Source organism: Hirundo rustica, chromosome 13, assembly GCF_015227805.2.
Source record: "Hirundo rustica isolate bHirRus1 chromosome 13, bHirRus1.pri.v3, whole genome shotgun sequence".
In the NCBI taxonomy this organism is placed as follows: domain Eukaryota; kingdom Metazoa; phylum Chordata; class Aves; order Passeriformes; family Hirundinidae; genus Hirundo; species Hirundo rustica.
The window spans coordinates 12,926,735-12,946,723 of NC_053462.1; the positions used below are offsets into that span (position 1 = coordinate 12,926,735).

Here is a 19,989-nt window from a genome sequence, read left to right on the forward strand (position 1 = left end):
GCACGGAGTGCTGCTGGCCACTCCCGTGGAGAAGATCCATTTCCCACTCAGCTGGTCTCTGGTGCCTGGGGACCTTGCTCCAGGCTCTAGTGGTAAAGGATAATCCATCGTCTTCAAGGACTCTGCCAGTGTTTTCAGCAAGGAAAGGACTCCTGGTGTCAAACCTGAAAGTTGTGCAGCCAGGGCTCTCAGGTGGGAGGGGGTGGCTCCGTGGGTGAGGTGGGTCCACTGGAGTATGTAGTCATTGCCCAACATGCTGCTCTCTTTGCCACATGGAAGAGATTTCTGTTCTGCCTTCCAGCGCTCTTCACAGCGCTTGATGTTTGCTGTTCACACCCTCCTTGCTGATTAGCCTCGTGTCAGTGCTGGGAGTGCAGAGTGGGCAGGAGAAGCCTCCCTGGAGGCTGCACTGGTGACAGGGTCAGTGATAAAGCTCAGCTCCGCTCCTGCTACCCTCATCTGTGGCCACTTCCTGCTCCAAGTGAAGGTGTTGCTGGGACAAACTGCAGCTTTTTGCTGTTTATAGCCCTCTCATCCCTTAGCCAGTATGAGCGTGTCTCAATTATCATTTCAACCTCTTTATCCCTGGGTGAGTTGCAAGTCCCTGCTCTTGACTCCCAGATGGGTCTCACTCATTTATCAGTGCCAAGCATTGCTTTAAGCTCAAGGTATTCCCTGTGCCACTTGGAGTAACCTCCAGTGCTGCCACATCCTAGGAACTGGCATCAACTGGGAGCCACAGGGAGTTTTGGCTGGCACTGCTATGCTCCACCCATACTGATGAGACTATTTCCATAGCAACTACTGGATTTTTCAAAGGGGAGTTAGGGGAAAGATGTGAAAAGCCAAAACCAACCCAGCTTAAAACCATCATGGGTAGAATCAGTTGGTCAGTGCTCGGGGTGGGGGGATCCAGGGGTCTTGTATTGTCTCTCACCCAGAGGTTCTCTGCCTCTGTGTGTTTGTGTGGGATCTCATGGGCCAGCCCAAAACGTGGAAATGGGAGCTGGTGCTCGCACACAGCTGGGGAGGTTTGGGATGCCCTCGTGGGGCAGGTCTGCCAGGGCTTTGGGGCTGGGAAGGGGCAGGAGTGTGCCTGGATGGCTGTGTGGAAGCAACATGGGCTGCTGCTCTTGGAGGAGCCATGCAGGATGTTGCAGCTGCTGATGCACAGAGTCATTTCCCAAGCTGGTGGCATCACTGTGCTCACTGTCAGCGGTGATTTCAGTGGTGCTGGGGGCTGTGCCAGCTCGGGTGGGAGTCAGGACTGTCTCACACCTGTTTCTGCTTTCCTGTAGGGCCCAGAATCCTGGGGAGGGGGCTACAGCTTCTGGCCTTGGAGCATCCCAATGTTGCTTTGGCTCTAAGCTCTGCCCTCCCCTCTGTCCTTATCCTACTTCCTTCACTTTTGTCTCCTGCCCTCACTGAGAGCCAGCAAAACATCTGGAAGGGCCGTAAATTATGATTTTGGGCAGAAAACATTGGTAATGTGGTGACAGGTGCATGCCTGCCATGGGTACAATGTGTCCTATCCCAGGGGCTGAATCTGAGCCTTGGCATCACAGCAGGAGAGCTCAGAGCGTGGCTGGACGCGGTGCTGTTGGAGATATCTGTGGTTTTGGTGGTGCCTTGGGTCTGGGGGCTTTGGGCAGGTCTGGCTTCCTGGCCAGCCTGAAGGTGTCTGCGGGGCTGGTGGGCGCAGGGAGGCTGAGTGAGGTCAGCGTGGGGTGATATCAAAGAGTAGGTTGGAGGCACCCGGTCCCAGTGCTGCAGCTGCAGGGAAGGGAGCACAAAGGCAGCCCTTCTCCATCCCACTGCAATCCCCACAGCAGGAGGAGGAGCCGGCTGCGGGAGGGCTGTCCCTGCCAGCTGCTGTCCCCAGCAAGCCCAGCCTGGCACACGGTGCGGGTTCTGGAGCCCAGCTGCTGCTGGCTGTGAGCGAGCCAGCCCCGCTCCCCGGAGGGCTGCCTGCCCTGGGGGCAGACAATGTCTGTGTTCTTTGTGCAGAGTGAGTTTTCCTTCACTGATGACCCCCTGGGCTCGGGTAGTTAGCTTTGAGGATGGGCTGATGCTGGGACCCGCTGGGCCCTCCAGCTGCCCAGGAGCAGAAACAAAGTTTGAGCGATTTCTTTGCAAAAACAAGCACAAAGTAATAAAACAACATCTCCCTGGAGGGACTTTGTCTGATGATCTGTTTTCTGGCTTTAAAATTGTTCCATGACCCTCAATGGTGCCAAAAAGACATGTGTCCTGTTAAATACATCTTCAGAGCAAGTGGTGAAAGGGCAAGCAATGTCAGGAGGTGCATTGTAACTTCCTTGCTCCCTGCCTCTCCTCAGCTAATACTGAGCAGGACCTCTGGATTCCTCAAACACCCCTGTGAGATTTTATACCTGTCAGTTTAATGCCAGCCTCCTGGAAATCCTTCAGCAACAGGAGGCTCCTCTTCAGGAGCACAAAGCGATTGGGTTCATAGTGCTTTTGCTCGTCTCGTGGATGTCATCACGTGTCACTGCTGTGGCCTTAAACCTCTGTGCAAAGCCCCAAGCCCCAGTGATGAACAGCATCTTCAAATGGTGCAAGGAGACCCTAGTGCAGGGTGGGGATGTCAGTGCTGGGTTAATGCTTGCCATGTGCTGGCCACACTGCAGTGACTCAGGCTGTGTCCTCCTGCCTTGCTCCCGGTGTAAAACCAACCCGATCTGGTCAGCAGCCAGTGCAGCTCAGCAGCAGCGTGCTGGGACAGTGTGAGCTCAGGGGTTTCACCCCACCTTTGGCCCTGGGGAAGGAGGTGCCCACGGTGAGCAAAGGGCTGGGGCTTGCTTGAGGCGGGCTGGTCTCAGTGTGCTGAGAAGCGGAAAGTTGAGGTGTCAGGCAAGCAGAGGCTCTCCATAGTTCAGCCATGCCTTTATCTAGAGGAATGGCAGATGGAGTTGAGAGAGGAGCTAAAAACCGTCCCAGGATTTGCTGTTTGTGCAGCTGGATCAGCTCTAGCACAACAGCCTGGTTAGCAGTGTCTCTGGCTGTCAGACTGTCTCCTATAAGATTTTTGCAAGGTGCTTTTTTCGCATTTACAAGAACAAAGAATGCTGGTAGAGGAGCTTTTAAAATGTCTCTTGCCTCCCTGCTCTCCTTTCTTCCCCTCCCTGCCTCTCCCTGCCTGTGTCATGTTTATAGGCACGCTGGTTTGCTTTTCCTTTTCAGAGCCAGCTGACTTCCCACAAAATCCCTGTTATCCTGGGAAGCCTTGAGCTCTGAGTCACCATGTCTTAATGAGTACATCCCCTTGCTCCTGAGCGATGCTTCTGTTCCTACACCCCTGCAATAAGAGCCAAGAGTGTGTGCGAGTGTCCCTTGCAGGAAAAGCTTCGTGAAGGGAAGGGAGAAGGTTGTTTTCATGGCTTCTCCTGGAGAAAAGGGGGACTGAGGACTTCTCCTTGGTGATGGAAGAGCCCCTCCATTGCTGCTGGGGAGGGTGGGCAGAGCTGGCTGTCATTTATTTGAAGTGCAGATACAAGCCTCGGGGGGTCACGGCAGTTGGCTCAAAAATAAACTGTGTGAAGAATTTATCTGGGTTTTTGGCTTTATGGGGAGCAGCTGGAAGCTGAGCAGGCAGATCTGTGATGCTGTGGAGGTAATGAGGGCCTTGGAAAGTCTCAGGTTGGAGCTGCCCTGCCCATCGCTGTCCTGAGGCCAGCCCAGCTGGGCATTGCTGCCTGATGTTTGAGCTTCATGAACGTCTGAGGAGCCAAAATGCTGCAGGATCAAAGTTCAGGCTCCTTGGGAGATGTTTACGAAAAAAAAAACCCAAAACCCAGCAGCCTCACAGCAGCAGGGTCCCAGTCCAAAAAGATTGTCTCTCCCCTCCTCTTTCTTGGCCAGTGGCTCTCCCTGTGTTTGGGTGTGTGGGAAAGCTGGAAGGGGGATGAACGGCACTCTGGGGTGGTAGAGCTGGGGGGAGCAGAGGTGGTCAAAGCAGGATGAGGGAACTGTGGGAGGGCCCTGGATTTGGCTGCTGGATGGCCACAACCGTGCAGAGACCCTTCAGCACCCATGGTTTGAGTTCCAGGCTCTGGTTTCTGTGCTGCTTCCAGACTACAGGCATGGGAGCTGGGGAAATGGGAGACATGGGAGCAGTGCCCCAAAAGGTGCACTTCCATCAAAACAGGGTTGGAGATGAAGCTCATGAAGATGTCAGACTCCTGGAATGAGGCTCGCATGGTGGCTGTGGTTTTTGGGACGTGTGCTTGCTGGTTTGTGTGCGTGGGTTAAGGGCTGCAGCCCCCTCCAGCCATGGCACTTGTACAGCCCTGTTCCTGGCTCTCACGTCTGCTTTTGCTGGACTCTCGTCCCTGCCTCTTGTTCCCGGTGCCATCGATCACAGTTACGGCCAGTTTGTGGGAGATTTTATTTTCTCCTTTTCCTCCTCCATCTGTTTTCCTGTCTTCAGGCACAGCGTGAAGTGCAATGAGTGCGTGTGGCTGGCAGTGCTCCCTTTTGGGTCCCAGCTGAGCTACTACAGTCTACCAGATTATTGTTTTGTCCATCTCCAAGGCCCTGTGTCTTTTTTGGGGGGTGTCCTTTCTGCCACATGCTCTTTGGAACTGCTTTTTACCAAGAGTTATCCCTGCCAAGCTGAACTCTAGCGATCCTGTACCTTTAGTGCATCTCGTTATCTTGCTAATGTGTGTAGGCACTGTGCTCTCCAGGGGAGAAACAGCTGCCTTTGGAGTAGAGCTTGGCAGCCTTTTTTTGCCTGTATTAGTATATTAATGTATATATTTATAGGTATACATATGTATATATTTTTATACACACACACACACATATATATGTAAATATTATTGTTTGATTTCTGAAAAGCCCCGGAGTGTTTGGAGATGGAAGTGTGAGGGAATTTTACTTCCAGTTTGAAGCTGTAAGGAGGGTTTAATAAAGCAGAATGTGATTACTGAAGTCAATTTTGACCAGGGTGCTTCTTCCTCTCTAAAATGCCGTTTGATCTCTAAAGACCACAAAATGCTGCACACTGATGGCTCTCCCTGCATATGAAATCCTATAGATAAGGCATCCTTTCCTTTGGCATGGCTTGGAGAACAGCTAAAAGCAGGTGCTCTTTTGCTTTACATGACTGCAGGACCCCAAAGGGTGCTGCTTCACCCTGAGGTTTGTGTGCTGTAAAACTCCCAGGGGAAGGTTTATTTTATCCTGTCCTTGGGTTGCCCTCCCGTCCCAGCCAGCTGCATGGCTGTTTTGGAGATGTGGGGTGATTAGACATGCACAGGGTGATGTTAACAGTCCCGAGCCAGGAGTCTCTGCTCCGTGTCCCCCAGATCCGAGTCCAACGGTGGGAAGCTCCTATCTGGGCACAGAAAACTGGCTTTGTAGGCTCTCCTGCCGGAGAGAATGAAAGAAATGCCCTTTTTAGGGAAATAGAATTGGTTTTTCCACTCAGAGGAAAAGGGGAGTGAGCTCTGGCTAGTGCGGCAGGTGAGGAGTGAACTCTCACTTTTAGTGATGATTCACCCAAGGTGTCCGTGTTTGTGTATTTGTGTCCATGTCTGCAGGACAAAACTGCTCATCTCATTTCATGCTTTCTCACTCTAGAGAGTGTTTGGGTCTGTGCAGGGGATCAGATAGCTGTGGGAATAAATAAGAAAGAGTTAGGGAGAGAGCCTGCAGGAGCTGGGAGGTGCCAAGGTGGTGGGCAGGGAGCTGGTGCAGAACCAGGAGCCCAGCCCTTTCACAGAGGGGTTTTTGCGCCGCTGTCCCCTCAACCCTTCTCTCTGTGCATATGCTGCAGCCCTTAGGAGTTTGCTCTTGAGGCTTTTGTACTGCTACTTGGCTATGAAAAATGAGGTTGCTTCAGCACTGGGATGATTTTGGATACCTCAGTCCTTGCTTGGGACCCCAGGGCTGCTCCCACCCAGGACTAGCTGAGTAATAGTGATGGAAAATTGGGGCAGGTATTCATTGTGGTGGCAGCTGTAGTGCTGCCCACAGCACTTCTTCAGCTCTGCTATCCTACTTTTCACCTATTTCTTCCTTTCTGAAAGTATGTGCCTGGGAATAATTCCCTGCACTGAGGAACTCTGGATGCAGTGTGTGTTAACGGGAACATACTGCTTCCTGTGTGCTGCGGCCATCTGTCCACGCTGCGTCCAGGCAGCCTGCTGTCCTCTAGTAACACTGACACACTGTCCCTGAAAGGAATGCTCTCTGCTCCATAAGCCAACATCCAGAGCTGGTGGGGGATGCAGAGGCTTGAAGAGATCACAGAAGGAAACTGGTGAATGCACAAACATGGGGTACAGAGCACCCTGAGAGGATCTCCTGTCCCTGGGACAAAAGCAAATCATGCTGTTCTAGTGGTGGTGGCACTGCTGTCTGTTTTTTATGTCCAGCTCCTGTGTGCCCCTCTGGGTGCCATCCAGGATGGAATAAGTGCAGGGCCTGGGAAAAGAAACAAAACCTGTTCAGCATAGCTGGAAGCTGTTTCTCAGGGCATCTTCCATGGGGGGGTGTCTCTGTATGACAATCTTTTTAGACAGTGCAGCTGTAGCAGCTCTTCTGCACCCTGTGAATGCTCCTGGCCAGCTTGGGGCCAGGCAGGTGCTGCTGGAACATGAAACTTGTCTGGACTCATGTGAAAAGTGTTCCGTGGGGGAGTCCTCTCTGAATGTTCTGTGTCCTGTGCCTTGCTTGTGTCTAGAAGTCAGGTTTCTCCAGGAAGATTTTTGAGATGCCACCATGCAGTGGCTTGTGTGGAGCTGTGTTGTTTCCACATCTTGCTCAGCTGGGAACCGGGAACTTTCTCCTTTGCTCAGCCCTTCAGGAAGGGTCTGGTTTGGGTTGCTGGGTTGGATGTGGCTGGGCCCATAGGATGGGGGCTGAGTGCATCCCTGTCACGCCCTGCTGCACCCACGTACCCCGACACGACCTTGGCAGGAGCAGCGGAGCCATGCAGAGGGAGCTGAGCTGCGCTGGTGATTTATGACCGCTACCTTGACGAATCACAATTACACTGTGGGGTTATGCTCATAATTGTCTCTACAAAGCTGGATTTGCTTTCTCTACCCCCCCTTTTCCTACTGACCTCAAATTATTCTTAATGATCCACTGCTGGGTGACCTTTTCATGCTTTTTGGGAAAGGGAAGACTGTGCCTCAAGTGGGGAAAATGTTATCCTTGTATGTCTTTATTCAGCTGCGCTTGCCTTTAAGTTTCTGTTACCAATTCACTTTTATAAATTTCATATTGAGGGAAGCAAGTCCTTTGTGTCTCTAGTTATTAAATTATGTGATAAGTTCTTTAAAATACAGTGAAAGATGTTTGATTTCTTTATGACCTCAGCCCCAAGTAGGGTGTGAGGGATGGATAAAAGGAGCTGGGGTAGCCACAATGGCTGTGCTTAGCCCTGGGATTTTGTGGGACTTGCACCAACTTTCAGGATTTCCCATCAACATCTGCCCCACCTCTGCTTGAAGGAGGCAGCTCTTACTGGTCAAGGGTTCAGACATGTCTTTCCTTTATTCCCACTGCAATCAAATTCACATTTGCATGGTCTGGAGCTGGCATGCCAGGAGGTTTGTTTACAATGCTAAACATCAGGTAATTGAAAGCTAATGTGTCTGTCTGGATTGTGAGGTTTAATACGCCTGGGTGACAAATCAATTTTCCTGTTGCAACACAAGTGAGAAGAGGCAAATGCTCTGCTTTCCTTCCCTATACATACATGCATACATATATATACACACACACACATACATACATACACACACACACACATATATATATATAATATATATATATAAAAAATAAATAAAATATAATTATGTGTGTGTGTTGGGGTGCCAGCTGCCTGATTGCTGGCACACAGCTTATTCTCTGCCCAGCATCCAAACATGAGTGGTGACACTTGCACAGCGGGGACATGTCATCTGCTCAGGCACTGATTGGAGCTGATGGCATCCTTGGGAAAAGCCTCTCCCCTCCAGTTTGGGATAGACACAGATTTGGGGAACACGTGTACACATGCTGTGTAGTACCTGGTGCTTGTCAGGTGCCTTTTTTAGCTATTGGCAGCAATGCTTGAAAAGCTGAGAGAGATTAGACAAATGTTATCCCTGTTGTACGAGGAGGGTGAAGGAAGGCCAGACACATTAAGTAGCCTCAAGTTAATCGCTTGGTAAATTGGCATGAGGCTGTTTCTTCACCTCTGCCTCGTGCATGTGGGATGAAATGAACCTGCCTGTGTTTGAATCCCAGTGGATATTGCTGTCTCCCTTGCTGTGTTAGCCCTGGGCTGGAAGGGGAGCATCTGAAGCTGTGCAGTCTCAAAAAGGTGACACCAGCCTGTCATCATTTTGTCAGACACAGACACTCCTTCTGGGAATGAAAGAAATTGCTGTTCCCACAGGTTTGTTGGCTACAGCCCCCTTCCAGTATGCAGGGCAAGGTCCTGGCATAGGACCTTCTCAAGACCTGCTGGTACCTAAACCCTGTGTGTTGGTGACCTTATGGTCAGCAAGGTCACTGATCTCTGTGTGATGCTGGGGCAAAGACACCCTCCTGCCTTGCTGGCTCCACGTGGGATCTGCGAGAGGGATGAGATGCTTGCAAACTGTTGAGCTGGCAAACAGGGATTCATGCTTCACAGGTTTGCTGCTAACTGGGACACGGAGCTGGGGACTGACCACTGGTCTGACTTCAGTGGCCTACAAGGCTTTCAGCAATTTATAAAGCATGTCTGTGAGTACACGAGGTGTGATGCAGGGTTGGCATCCTGAGGTTAGCTTTTGTCAGGCTAAGCCTGTGCCTTCCTTTGGAAAGGCAGCTGATTTCCTCAGCAAAGAGATGACTTTGTTCTGGGAGGTTAATATGATGCTGCATTACATCACAAGTTGTTTGTTTGTCTGCAGAAGACACTGTCTGGCCCAGGTGTGCTAGGTGGGTAGGTGGGAGGTGTTGAAAGATGAGAGCTGCTGAGGCTCCTTGGAGGTGATGTTGGCTCATGCTTTTATTGAGGATGCTGGCACAAGAGGTGGTCGTGTGCTTTTCTGCTGGAGCTGTGTGGACACAAAGTCAGCTGAGACTGGCCAGTGGGAAGAGCTGCAGTAACAAACCCAAGAGACACTGCAATGCCAAGTGGGGTGGAATAAGTGTAGGTGTAACAAGGCTTTTGCTACCAGCTAGGAAATCATGTCTGTTGGAAATGTCCTGCTGGATAGAAATGCTTGGTGCAATGTTTAATAATGAGCTAAACACAACCCTACTGGCTGATGAGGTTGTGATAAAGGCCAGTGTGATCTTAGGCTGCAACTCATGCTATTTTCAGTGTAATGGAGGAGCTGCTCACATTATTACACAAGTGAGATCTCCTGGAGACAGCTCTGTGTTTCTGGTCACTTTTACTCAAGGAAATGGAACTTAAATAGGCTGATAAAGAAAATAGCCATTTTTTATGTGTCTATCACAGTGGCTCTTCTTGCACTATTCACCAAGTGTGAGCACTAGTTGTGCTGAAATCAGGTGTAAAATAACCTTGCTGCCAGGACTCTGCCTGAGCAATATATCTGCATCACTTCTGGGACATGAGTTAGTATCTCTTCAGGGCACTTGAGACAATTTGCCTTGCACTTCACAGGTACAGATGTGCTGCCTTAGAAGACCTGGCATCACGTAGCTTATAAATGATAGCTGGGTGGGCCTGGCTCCCACTTGGAAAGGAGGGAGGAAGAAGTGCCAGGAAAGAAAAAGAGCTGCTTAAGCAAAGACAGTTTTGACACAAGACAAAATGGGTATAAAATGCAAGCGAGTACATTTGGGTAAGGAAAGAGAAGTGCAGTGTTTCAGTCTGAGTGGGGAGAGCAAAGCCCTTATTACTCCCCAGGTGGAATTTGCTTGGTCTGTAGATGACATGGTATAATTCAGCTCTGCAGTGCAAGCAAGGGGACTTGGACCAGCAGGACCCTTCTCACATAGGAGAAGTATGAGAAGGAAGTGAGTGCTTAAACAAACATGCCCTACCCTCCATCCTCCACCCAGAAAATAAGTTAAAAACATCATCTATGTTAATGATGCACCTCATATGGTCTCAATTAGAAGCTGGACGTGGGTCCAGGTGGGTCTGCACGTGGCGAGCTCCTCAGGATTTGTGAAGTATGGTGATGTTTTGGATGCTATTGGGTCTTGCAGAAGAGCAGTTGGCCTTAGTAATAACTGAGGAATGCCACAGGAATATGTACTTAGAGATGTGCAGGGAGGAATAAACTGTAGTCGACTGACTGTAATTCATACCTCAATGCCTGCCTGAGGAGACCAGGGCAGGGCTGGGAGCTGTCACAGCTGTATTTGGTGTGAACCAGGCACCCGTGTTCCTGCTGGGTTAATGAGCCGAGGCAGAGGAGGAGGGAAGGTCTCAGTCTTCGGCAGCAAGTGGGAGGATATAAGATTTCTAGGGCAAGCAAAACCCTGGAAGGAAAAGAGGGGGAGCTAGCTGAGATACTGAAGGACATGAGAGGGACTTAAGTTTCAGGGGTGGAGTTTCTTCGCTTGGTCGGTTTGCTTTCCTGTGCAACCAGTGCCAATTTTGCTATCACAGCTTGACTCCTAGAGCTTTCAGAATAAAATGCATTTCTGTTTTGTTTTTTTAAGTGGGTTCAGGTGAACCCAGCCAGTACAAAGTTACACTATTCTTTATAAAGCAATAGGGAACCAAAGAAAATATTTTTCCTGGTGTATCTTAGAGATGCCTGTAAACCAAGACTGATTTGTCACTTCTAGAGCAAGGGTACGACTTGTGCTAAGTTGAAAAATCAGAGAGAAAAGGGGAAAAGCTGTTTCTGTGAATCCTTGGGAAGGGAGGTGCTTGTGTATTTTAAAGGACTCAAAGACCCTTGCTGCCCTGTGCACCTAATTGTTATTTCCCTGCATTGCACTCTACATAAGGCAGCTGCTGGTTTGGGGGGGATTATCCTGTATACGTGTGTGCCCGTGTTTTTCCACTGGTGTTTTTCTTGTCTCTCTATGGGTGTGGTATATCTGTGTTAGATAGTGAACTAAAGTATATCTGGCTCAGGAAGCTCTTGGGCTTTGTTTGGGAGGCTGGAACACAGGTTGCTGTATTTGCAGCCTAGTGTTACATCACTGGGGGGGAGGGTTGCCCTGGGGGGGCCCCAAGACCCCCATACAGCAGTGCTGAGTCATAGGAAATTCACGCCTGGACATGTCACTGGGAACAAGCTCAGGTCTTTTTCTGTCTCTTCTAGAATGCTGCCCACATGAATTTGAGTGTCAGGTCAAAAATAACCTTGACTTTTTTTAGCAAACACAATCAATAAAACAAGAGCCAATCTGGCCGCCGCCTCCTTCCCAGCTGTGGTTGCTCCGTAACTCCTGGCTTGGGACTATTCCATCCCTCCCTGAAGGTCATTGCTTGGATACTGTAGCTTTAGCTTGCCCCGGTGGTAAACCAACATCATCCCATTCCTCTTTCCCCTGTTCTTTCTTTCTCTTGGAGGACCCTCGCTTTGCTATGTAGGAGTTGCAGATGGGAAATATTTTCAACCTGTGTTTCTGGCCTTGCTCAGTCCTGCAATCTCATGGCCCAGGGCCTGAGCTGGCAGCCCTGCCTTGACTCCAAAGGGTTTCACTGAGCTCTTGGATCTCCTGACTGACTCCTCCCAGTCTGTGTTTTGTTCTGGAAATGTTTGCAGGGGCCGTAGACATCGGCAGGGAACATGAAGTGGCTGTAATAATGTCCTGTTTCTCATTCTGGGACGCAGGCGAGCTGAGCTGATGAGCAGGGCATTGGGGATGAACTGTGACTTATCCTGTCATGCAGCAGCACTTGGGAGCTTGTGCTGTGTCCTTAGAATAACCCCTCTGGGCATGCAGACAAATTATGGAACATGTGGAAAGCAGAGGTGACTCTTTTGGGTCTCTGCTTTACTTGGATCTGCCTGATAAGAGCAGAGAAATATAAGGAGATTTAGTCCAGGCTTTGTGGTTTACTTTTTCGAGCTGAATGTTATTTGGGGTGTGGCTCAAGTAGGTCCATGTACTTCCCTCATGGTAATTCATCTGCTCTTGTGCAAGCACAAGGCGTAGCAAATGCTGGAGGAAGAACTCGTGGCCCCTGTGACAGCTCTGTAAGTGGTCTTAGATCCCTCTTCTGCTTGTTCACCCTCTGGACCACCATGTGAGGTCCTGCAACCTTCTTGCCTAGAATCATAGGATAGTTGTGAGTGTTTTCTCATCACTCCAACCCATCATCACATGGAGATATTTCCCCTCTCCAGGGTCAAGTCTGAAGCCAGCTATTGCATCAAGGCAGATGTGAGCTTGGGTGCATGTGTTCAGAGACTTCAAAGTTGGGCTTCTTTCACATGTTGTCTGAGGGGACCTGCCAGATGTTTTTCCCCCTCTCAGTTGACTTTCAGAGAGGACCATCTCCACCTGCTTCTCAGAAAACACCCTCTGAAAGTGTTTGTGTTTCTGGTGGGAGGGTGTCTGAGTTTAATCTGGGAGAAAGCCAGAACTGGCCAAAGACTGCCTGGGAGATGAGGCCTGAACTCCCTTCACACAGCTCTGCAGCCTCTTGGCAGAGGCCTGTGGCCACAGCCTGGCAGCCACGCTGCTGCCAGCATCACTCCTGTGCTGCTGATAACAGGGGACCCTGTTCTCTGGGGCTGCTGATCTGTCACCTTCCCCCGCCTCTAATATTTACTGAAAATGATCCTGCAGTGACAGATCTATTTCTGTTTTTGTTCTCTATAACATACCTGCCAGACTGCCCCAGGCGACTGAGGAATTTGTAATAAAGGCAATGTTTCCAAACTAAGCCTGGTGCTCTACTGCCAGCAGCGCTTCCAGCCAGCAGAGACTAGGACCCTGTTTATCCATCCCAGTTAGAGACTGGATAAATATATTTTTCCATTTAGGCCCCAAGTTTTTGTTGAGAGGTTTTATTTGTTTTCATTCTTTTTGCATGACCCGTTTCAATGGTGTCTTTGTTCACCCATGTGTGCAGTGAGGGGCAATGACTTGGGCGAGGATATTCAATGGCTTGGTTGCAAATTCTGTGCTTGAAACTGTGGGTAAACCCAGGCTATTTGACTTTTCCAAAATGCTGTGAAGACAGAATGGGGCTGGGTGGTAGGGTATGACATCCTCCCTCTGTGTGCTGTCCCTGGCATGGGCTCAGCCACCATCTGGTTGTGCCACAGCTGAGCCTTTCCTTCTTCTCCACAGACACATAGAGAACTGGAAGAACTTACAGACACTGAATGCCGTTGACATGGAGCTGTACACGGGACTCCAGAGGCTGTGAGTATGTCCTGTGCATTGGGGAGGGGAATGAACCTGGGCAGCCCCTTCCTTCCAGCAGAGCCACGGCTTCCTTCCCTCTGCAGCCTCCATGCTGCCAGTTTAAGCTGCTGGATCTACTGTGTTTTGCTATGGAAGGCCACAAAATGGAGATGAAATGCTTTTTGGTCTTGGCTGGGTCTGTGAGGAGGAGGATTGCTAGCTCCTGACAGCTCTGTCAGCACACATCAGCCCTGACCTCTCCTCTCCCCTGCTGTTCTGATTCTGGGCTTATGTGCTGCTCTGACTCATTCCAGCCCCACAATGTAAAATTCCAACTGTCTCCACAAATCCTTCATTGCTGGGCTGTTGGTCCTCATTCAGAGCAGTTACCATCATGGTGGTGCTGTGTAATAAGGGAATTGCATCTCCCTGCACGGCTCTCTGAGCATGGAGAGAGGTCAGTTTTGTGCGTCATGGAGGGGAAACGGAGGTCCGTGGGATTGGAGGGACTTTGCATACGCTTGGGAAGCCTGGCCAAGCAAGAATGCCACCCAGTCTCTTAATTCCCCCTCCTACATCCTCTGGATCTGTGAGTGCCCTGGATGTATGTGATGCAGAGTGTTGCTCAGGGCTAATCAGAGACTCTAATACCGTGTTTCACTGGGAGATTTACATTAAGTACAGCTCCCATGTGGGCTGGAGGAGCTGTATGGGGCTGAGCACTCAGTAACCAAATTCCAGCAAGCTGTGCTTTTAACACACAAAACCCTTGTAAGCAGGCTGGCTGTTGTTCTCTCATCACCTAACAAAGCAGCAGAGACAGCAGATATTTACAGAATCACAGAACATGCTGAGCTGGAGGGGACCTACAAAGATCATCAAGTTGAACTCCTGGCCCTGCAAAGGATCATCCCCAACACACACCATGTATTTCGGAGTATTGACAAATCCTGGTCATAGTACCGATATTGCTTTTCCAAAGTAGCCTGTGAAAAGGATTCTTCTCCCTTCAGAATCCAGAGTTCCCTACAGAAAATACTTTTCCTTATCAGAGCTGCAGCAGCAGAGTTTCCTCTTGGGTCTGAAGATGGGAGATGACTTTGCTTGTGGTTAGTTTTGCTGTGCAGTGCTGCTTGTGGAGATGGAGGGGGAGCAGAGGAGCTGGAGGTGGTCTGTGCCCCCCCAGCAGGCCTTGGTGGATGTGGGAGCAGAGCCTCGCCCTGCAGCCGCTCTGCACCGAGCCTGTGCCGTGCTACCTCGTCACATGGAGATGAAAAGCCTGAATTCCTCTTTACTCGTCGAGGCTGCCTGGGGACAGATACTCCTCTGGGAACGGGATGGGCAGAAGCACGGGCTCCCAGCACGCCTCGTGTGCTGAGCAGGGCTTTAGAGAAGTTGTGTGCTTTGACTCCATCGCTGCCCTTCTCCATCTCTCCGCAGGACAATCAGGAACTCAGGACTACGAAACATCCAGCCACGAGCCTTTGCCAAGAACCCCCACCTGCACTACATGTAAGTGCCTTTTACCTCTTCTCCCTGTGGAAATGTGGTTCCCAAGGTGGATCCCCAAAGTGCCTGTGGGGGACAGCAAGGAGAGGAAAGGGGAATGCTGATGGGGAAAGAAGCAGAGGTGGGAAAGGCCAGGAGATGGAAGAGCAGAATGCACAGGGAAGTGGAATGGGCTGCAGTGCAGGATGGGGAGAGCTCCTGCTGGGAAGCTGCGGGGTTTGGGTTCCTAATAACTGCCCTGGCTTTGATGGCCGCTCTAACGAGCATCATTACCAGCCCGGTGGCTGCCGCACATTTCCCTTCCTGCGGGGCTTGGGGCCGCCCCAGCGCACAGCCAGAGCCTGCCCCGCTCATTAGTGTTTAACCAAAGGCTGCTTTTCTGACACAAATCCTGGGTCACGGGACTGCCAGCTCTGCTATTTATGGCCTTCTTAAACCGGTGTCTGCAGCGGGCGAGGGGTAAGGATGTTTTGTGCCGGAGAGGTTGGAGCCCTGTTATCCCGGGACATCGCACAAGTGTCCAGCTGCCGGGGCATGGTTAGCTCGAGAGTGAGAGTCACCGGGAATTTCCACATCCTTGAGGCCGAGGGCACCGGTTTCTTTTCTGGATGTGTATTTACTTTTCCCAAGGTGATAAAGCAAAGCCTGAATTTCAGGCTACTGCGCAAGGTGTTCCATGGAAATAATTTGTCCAAGTCACTGTGTCCAAGATCAAAGCCCTCTCTGCTCCGCTTTAGATATGAAAGGTGAGAAGGGTTTGGTGAGAGGCCCTGACCTCGGGCACTAGCTGATGGGCTGAATGGGAGGCTGTGTTTATCCCTGCTTTCGGGAAAGCAGCGCTAGTGGCTTTTCCGGTGAAAAAGTGCATCCGTTTGAGTGTGTGGGCGCATTGGGCCATCAATACAGACTTGTTCCCGGGGCAAGGAGATGGATGCGACCTGCGGAGCAGGATAGATTTGTCTTTTGATGTCTGCTCAGAGATGATGTGAACTGAAAAACCCCAAAAGCTTCCTTTTCGGAAAACCATTTACAGTTGCTAAGTGACAGTAAAGTACTTGCTAAATAGAAGATCTGCAGTACCAAAGGGCATGAATAGTTGAGGGCATTGTGAACACGAACTGAGCCTTTTTGAGCTTAAATTGCATATTTTCATAATAGACCCTCGTTAGGGCTGACCACTGGGATATTCCTGATTTCTGCTCTTTGTTATTTTGATTTCTAGCATTTGGGTTTTGTTTTCTGTAGTTGTTTGTTCCTGAGAAGCGTTCTTTCTGAACCGCTCTCAATTGATTTTTTTTTTTTTTTTGAGGGTTGTTTGTCAATTGTGCAGTTGCTGTTTATGTATCTAGCAGATAAAATGAATAACTTTTGATTCCTGATGAAATTAGTTTGGATGTCGCAGGAGTTTAGAAGGCCACGTATGCTTGCTTTGAGGCTGAATGTGCCATTAATGTGTACACAGGCAATTGTCGCTGCTTTTCCCCGAAGTGTTTGTTTTTGTCTTTTGGAATTACTTTTGTGAGTGGAAAAAACCCCACATCCATCTTCTGTCAAGAGTTAGGATTGGTACGTGGTGATGAAATATGTGTTTGTTTACTGCTTGGGCCCTGTAAGATTGATCATGTTCTTAACATCTTTCTTTCCTTGCCTTTTGGAGCTCGAGGCGAGTAAGTATATTATTTGCTTGGTGTTTGCCAGTGGGTTTTGATGCTGTTCCTGGGACTTGGCAGTGTGGATGCTCCCGTGGGGGATGCTGGACAGTCCAGGATGGAAGTGCTTGCAGGGCTGGTGACTCCCTGCTGCTTCCCAAAGGCTCTCAGACCACGATGCCACAGCTCCCTCGCAGGCCGGGTGGCTCCCGAGGCTCTGCACAGCCTGGCAGGTGCCTGGTGCCACCTGGGATCCCCTCCACAGCCTCAGCACTCTGCCAGCACTTCAAGGTGCCTCCTTGCCTGCTCTGCCTCCCTGGGAGCTCTGCTCAAAGGGCTGACATTTTCTGCAGCCTCTGCACATAGGAGCCAGGGATAAAAGGATTAATGGAAATGTCGCTCTGCTGTACACCTTGGGTTGCTGTAGCCAGGTACAGTAGAAGATGGGAGTGAAGGATACTGTCCCAATCCTCTCGTGGTGGGGCTGTGGGCAGGGCTGGGACCATGGGAAGGTGCTTAAGGCTTGTTGAGTTGCTGCTGTGCATTTTCACTGCCACTTTGGTTTTCTTTCTGCTTTGGTGGCTGTTTGGATGGTCGCTGGTGGATCTGAATCGATAAGATGACCAAAGCGCCTAATAAGTGGCAGAGTGGCTTCACTGCCAGGGAGGGTTGGCACAGGGTGGTGGGGGGCCTAGGCTGGACTTTTACAAGTGTTACAAGCTGGGTATGAGCAGTTTTTCACTTGAAGCTTGTGTACAAATTCTGAGGTCTCAAAAGCTTATTTCCACCCCACACACGCCTCCCTTCTCAGCCTGGGTTAAATCAAAACTTCCTGTTGAACTGAGTTGTTTCCCAGTGCCTTTCAGGAAGGTTTCCTCCTCTCAGATGGGCCCAATAGCTCTGCCTTCTCCCAGTAACATCTATTTCTGGCCCTTCCTCTGTGCACGCGCTTGTCTTCAGACCCCAGCTGTGCAATCACAAGCAGATCATTTATCCCAGCTCTGACTGCAGGAGCTCAGGTTTGCAAGGGTTTGGGTGAAGCTTGGCTTGTTTTTTTTTTCTCTCTTCCCCATCACAGAGTCAGGGAGGAAAGGTGGGAAACCCATGAAGGGGATTTTCAGCATTCAGTTGCTCAAGTGGTGGATCTTGGAGTGCTCTAAAGTGCAGCCTGGCAGATTCATTCCTGTCCTTTAAGATTTGAAATTAGCTGTATTAAGTGCAAGGGGCTTGAGGTTGATGTAATCAGTGGAGGAGTGGTGGGTGACTGTGAGACAGAGGTGTGAATCTGGAAATAGCTTTGGTTTCCTCTTCCTTCTCCTTGAATGAGGACAATTAGGGCTCTATGGTCTGTCTGATCATCTGTCTGATGTGAAGCTTATCACTGCCACAAATGCAAACCAAAACATAACAGTAGATTTTGCAACATAAATCTATATCTTCTGCTGGTGGTTGGGCTGAGACAGTTTAGTCCTAAAAAACCATACTGGCTGGGTGCTAACTACAGGTGGATGTGTATCTGATCTAAACTAGATATCTTCCAGTGTTTTGTACCCTTACCTGAGATCATCTCACTGGGAGAAGTTGCATTGGTAGGTTCCTGGTCCAATTTCTGTGTATGTTTGACAGACCTTTGGCTATTACAGGGGTGGTCCTGGACAATTTCATGCACTGGATGTGAGGACAAACAGATTTAGGCTGTGGAACACTGAGCCTTTGTAGCCAAGGTTTCTGGATGTTGGTGTTAGCAGGTGATGCAGCTGAACAGAGGAAATGTTTGTGACAGAAAACCTCGGTCTTTGGCTTGAGGCTGTACAAGGAAACACTAGGATGGTATGGTTCCTAACTTTGAGAAATAGAAACCATCTTAATACATATTTTCTGTGTTGCTGTGCTCAGCACAGCTTAGTGAGGAAAGAGCCTTGCATGCTCTCGCTGTCTCTGCCCTCCTAATGATACTGGAAACCTTTGGCCAATTTATTTGAACTTGATAGGGGGTTATGAGTCAGGAGTTTATCAGCTTCCTACACATATCATGAAACTAGGCAGAGGCAGAGGAAAGAGAAGTTGTTGTAGTGCCTGGTGGAGAAGAACTCAGCATTAACATGTTCCTCATTAGGCACTGGGAAGTCCACTGGAGAATTCAGCTTCACAGTGCACAAGGAACTGGTGCACAGCGGGGAGGACAGGACCTTCCCTGGCTGTGGGACAGTAGAGCTGTCATGTAGGAGAGCAGGGTCCCAGCAGACTGTGCCTGCAGCCATACAAGATGATGTTTGCAGTGCCTGAGTCACCCTTTCCTGGGAGCAGGTACTGTGATTCCCTCTGAATGTTTTCCTGGGCGGTTGTGTACTCAACCAGCCAGTCAGGAGGTACTGCCTTGTATTTGCAGAGGGTAATTGTGCACACCTTATTTATTGTGTAGTAAAGAAAACAAATTAAGGCTGTATAATTACAGAGACAGACATGCTTTTAAATAAGGCTTAAGTAGTCAGATTTCTATTTAGAAAATTAATAATTGCCATTTCTGTCTGCATCAGAGGCTCTTCTTAAACTGTCTTCTGGAGGTTTATACATGCTCTAAATTAGTTTGTGGGCCAGACCAGGCACAGCTTCTATCAAAGAGCACTCTTTCAGCGCTGCCTGCCAGAGTGAAGACAGGGTTGAAGATGAAGCTTTCCCTTTCGGTCTTCACCCAAAGGTCTTACAGAAGGAGACTGTGGGCTGGTTCATGCTGTGTGTAATTGTTTTTTTTGAGCGTGGTGTGGTCAGATGACCAGCCTCACAGGGGTTTTTATCCATTTGATCATGTTGGTCTCTTCCTCCTCAAAATGAAGATTGGGAAATAACTAGAAGGTGCTGGCAGGAATGCTGCAGGCACTTGCTTTGCCTGTTGAAAACTGAGCTGGGTGATCCATGGGCTTCTTTTCACGGGCAAATTTGATCTGTGATTAATCTGGAGTTTCCAAGACTGTCCTTTGTAGTGTCCTCTGAGGATGGGGTTGTCTTCAGTGTTGTGGTTTGGTTCAAGGCAGTTGTGTAGTGTCAGATGAATGGGTACCTTGGTATAGAATGTAGTTTGGCTCTGACATGGGGATTCCCAGCGTCATGTTACAGGTTTAGGTTTAGATAGGAAAAACACAAGGCTTCATCTCCTGAAAATTAAGGAGTTTGAGGTAGCATGAAGTTGGTGAGTTACCTCTGCCCTGTTCAGTGTTGTCAGGACAGGACTCTAAGCACTCCAGAAACTGAGGCTTTTCAGAGGGCTGCAGGCAACCCTCTGCAAGGCTGGCAAGCTTCACTTTCTTTGCTCTGTGTGTCTGGGAGCTTGACTGAGATCTTACACTAAATAAATAAAGAAACAAAGTATCAGATGCTGAATTATTGCAAGTGGAACATTTTCCTCTCAGTCATGCCTTGAGGGACACTTTCCCCTGCTCAGTGGTTAATAATCTGTTGTCTTGCTCTGAAAGAGCCATTCTTAGGTATGAATCAGGGTTAAACTTTCTCTATCTTGCTCCAT

The 19,989-nt window shown here is 49.6% G+C and overlaps 1 protein-coding gene across 6 annotated transcripts in view; it reads left to right on the forward strand.

The window, feature by feature from the left end:
* Positions 1-19,989, forward strand: part of NTRK3 (neurotrophic receptor tyrosine kinase 3) — a 206,220-nt gene that overhangs the window by 20,033 nt on the left and 166,198 nt on the right. For all 6 annotated transcript variants that reach the window (XR_005702949.2, XM_058422338.1, XM_058422339.1 and 3 more), the window contains 2 exons: positions 13,255-13,329; positions 14,752-14,823. Coding sequence is in view for 5 of the 6 variants with exons in the window: in XM_058422338.1 (XP_058278321.1) it covers positions 13,255-13,329; positions 14,752-14,823 (147 nt within the window). In the remaining variant the exon portion in view is untranslated. The remainder of the gene's footprint in view (positions 1-13,254; positions 13,330-14,751; positions 14,824-19,989) is intronic.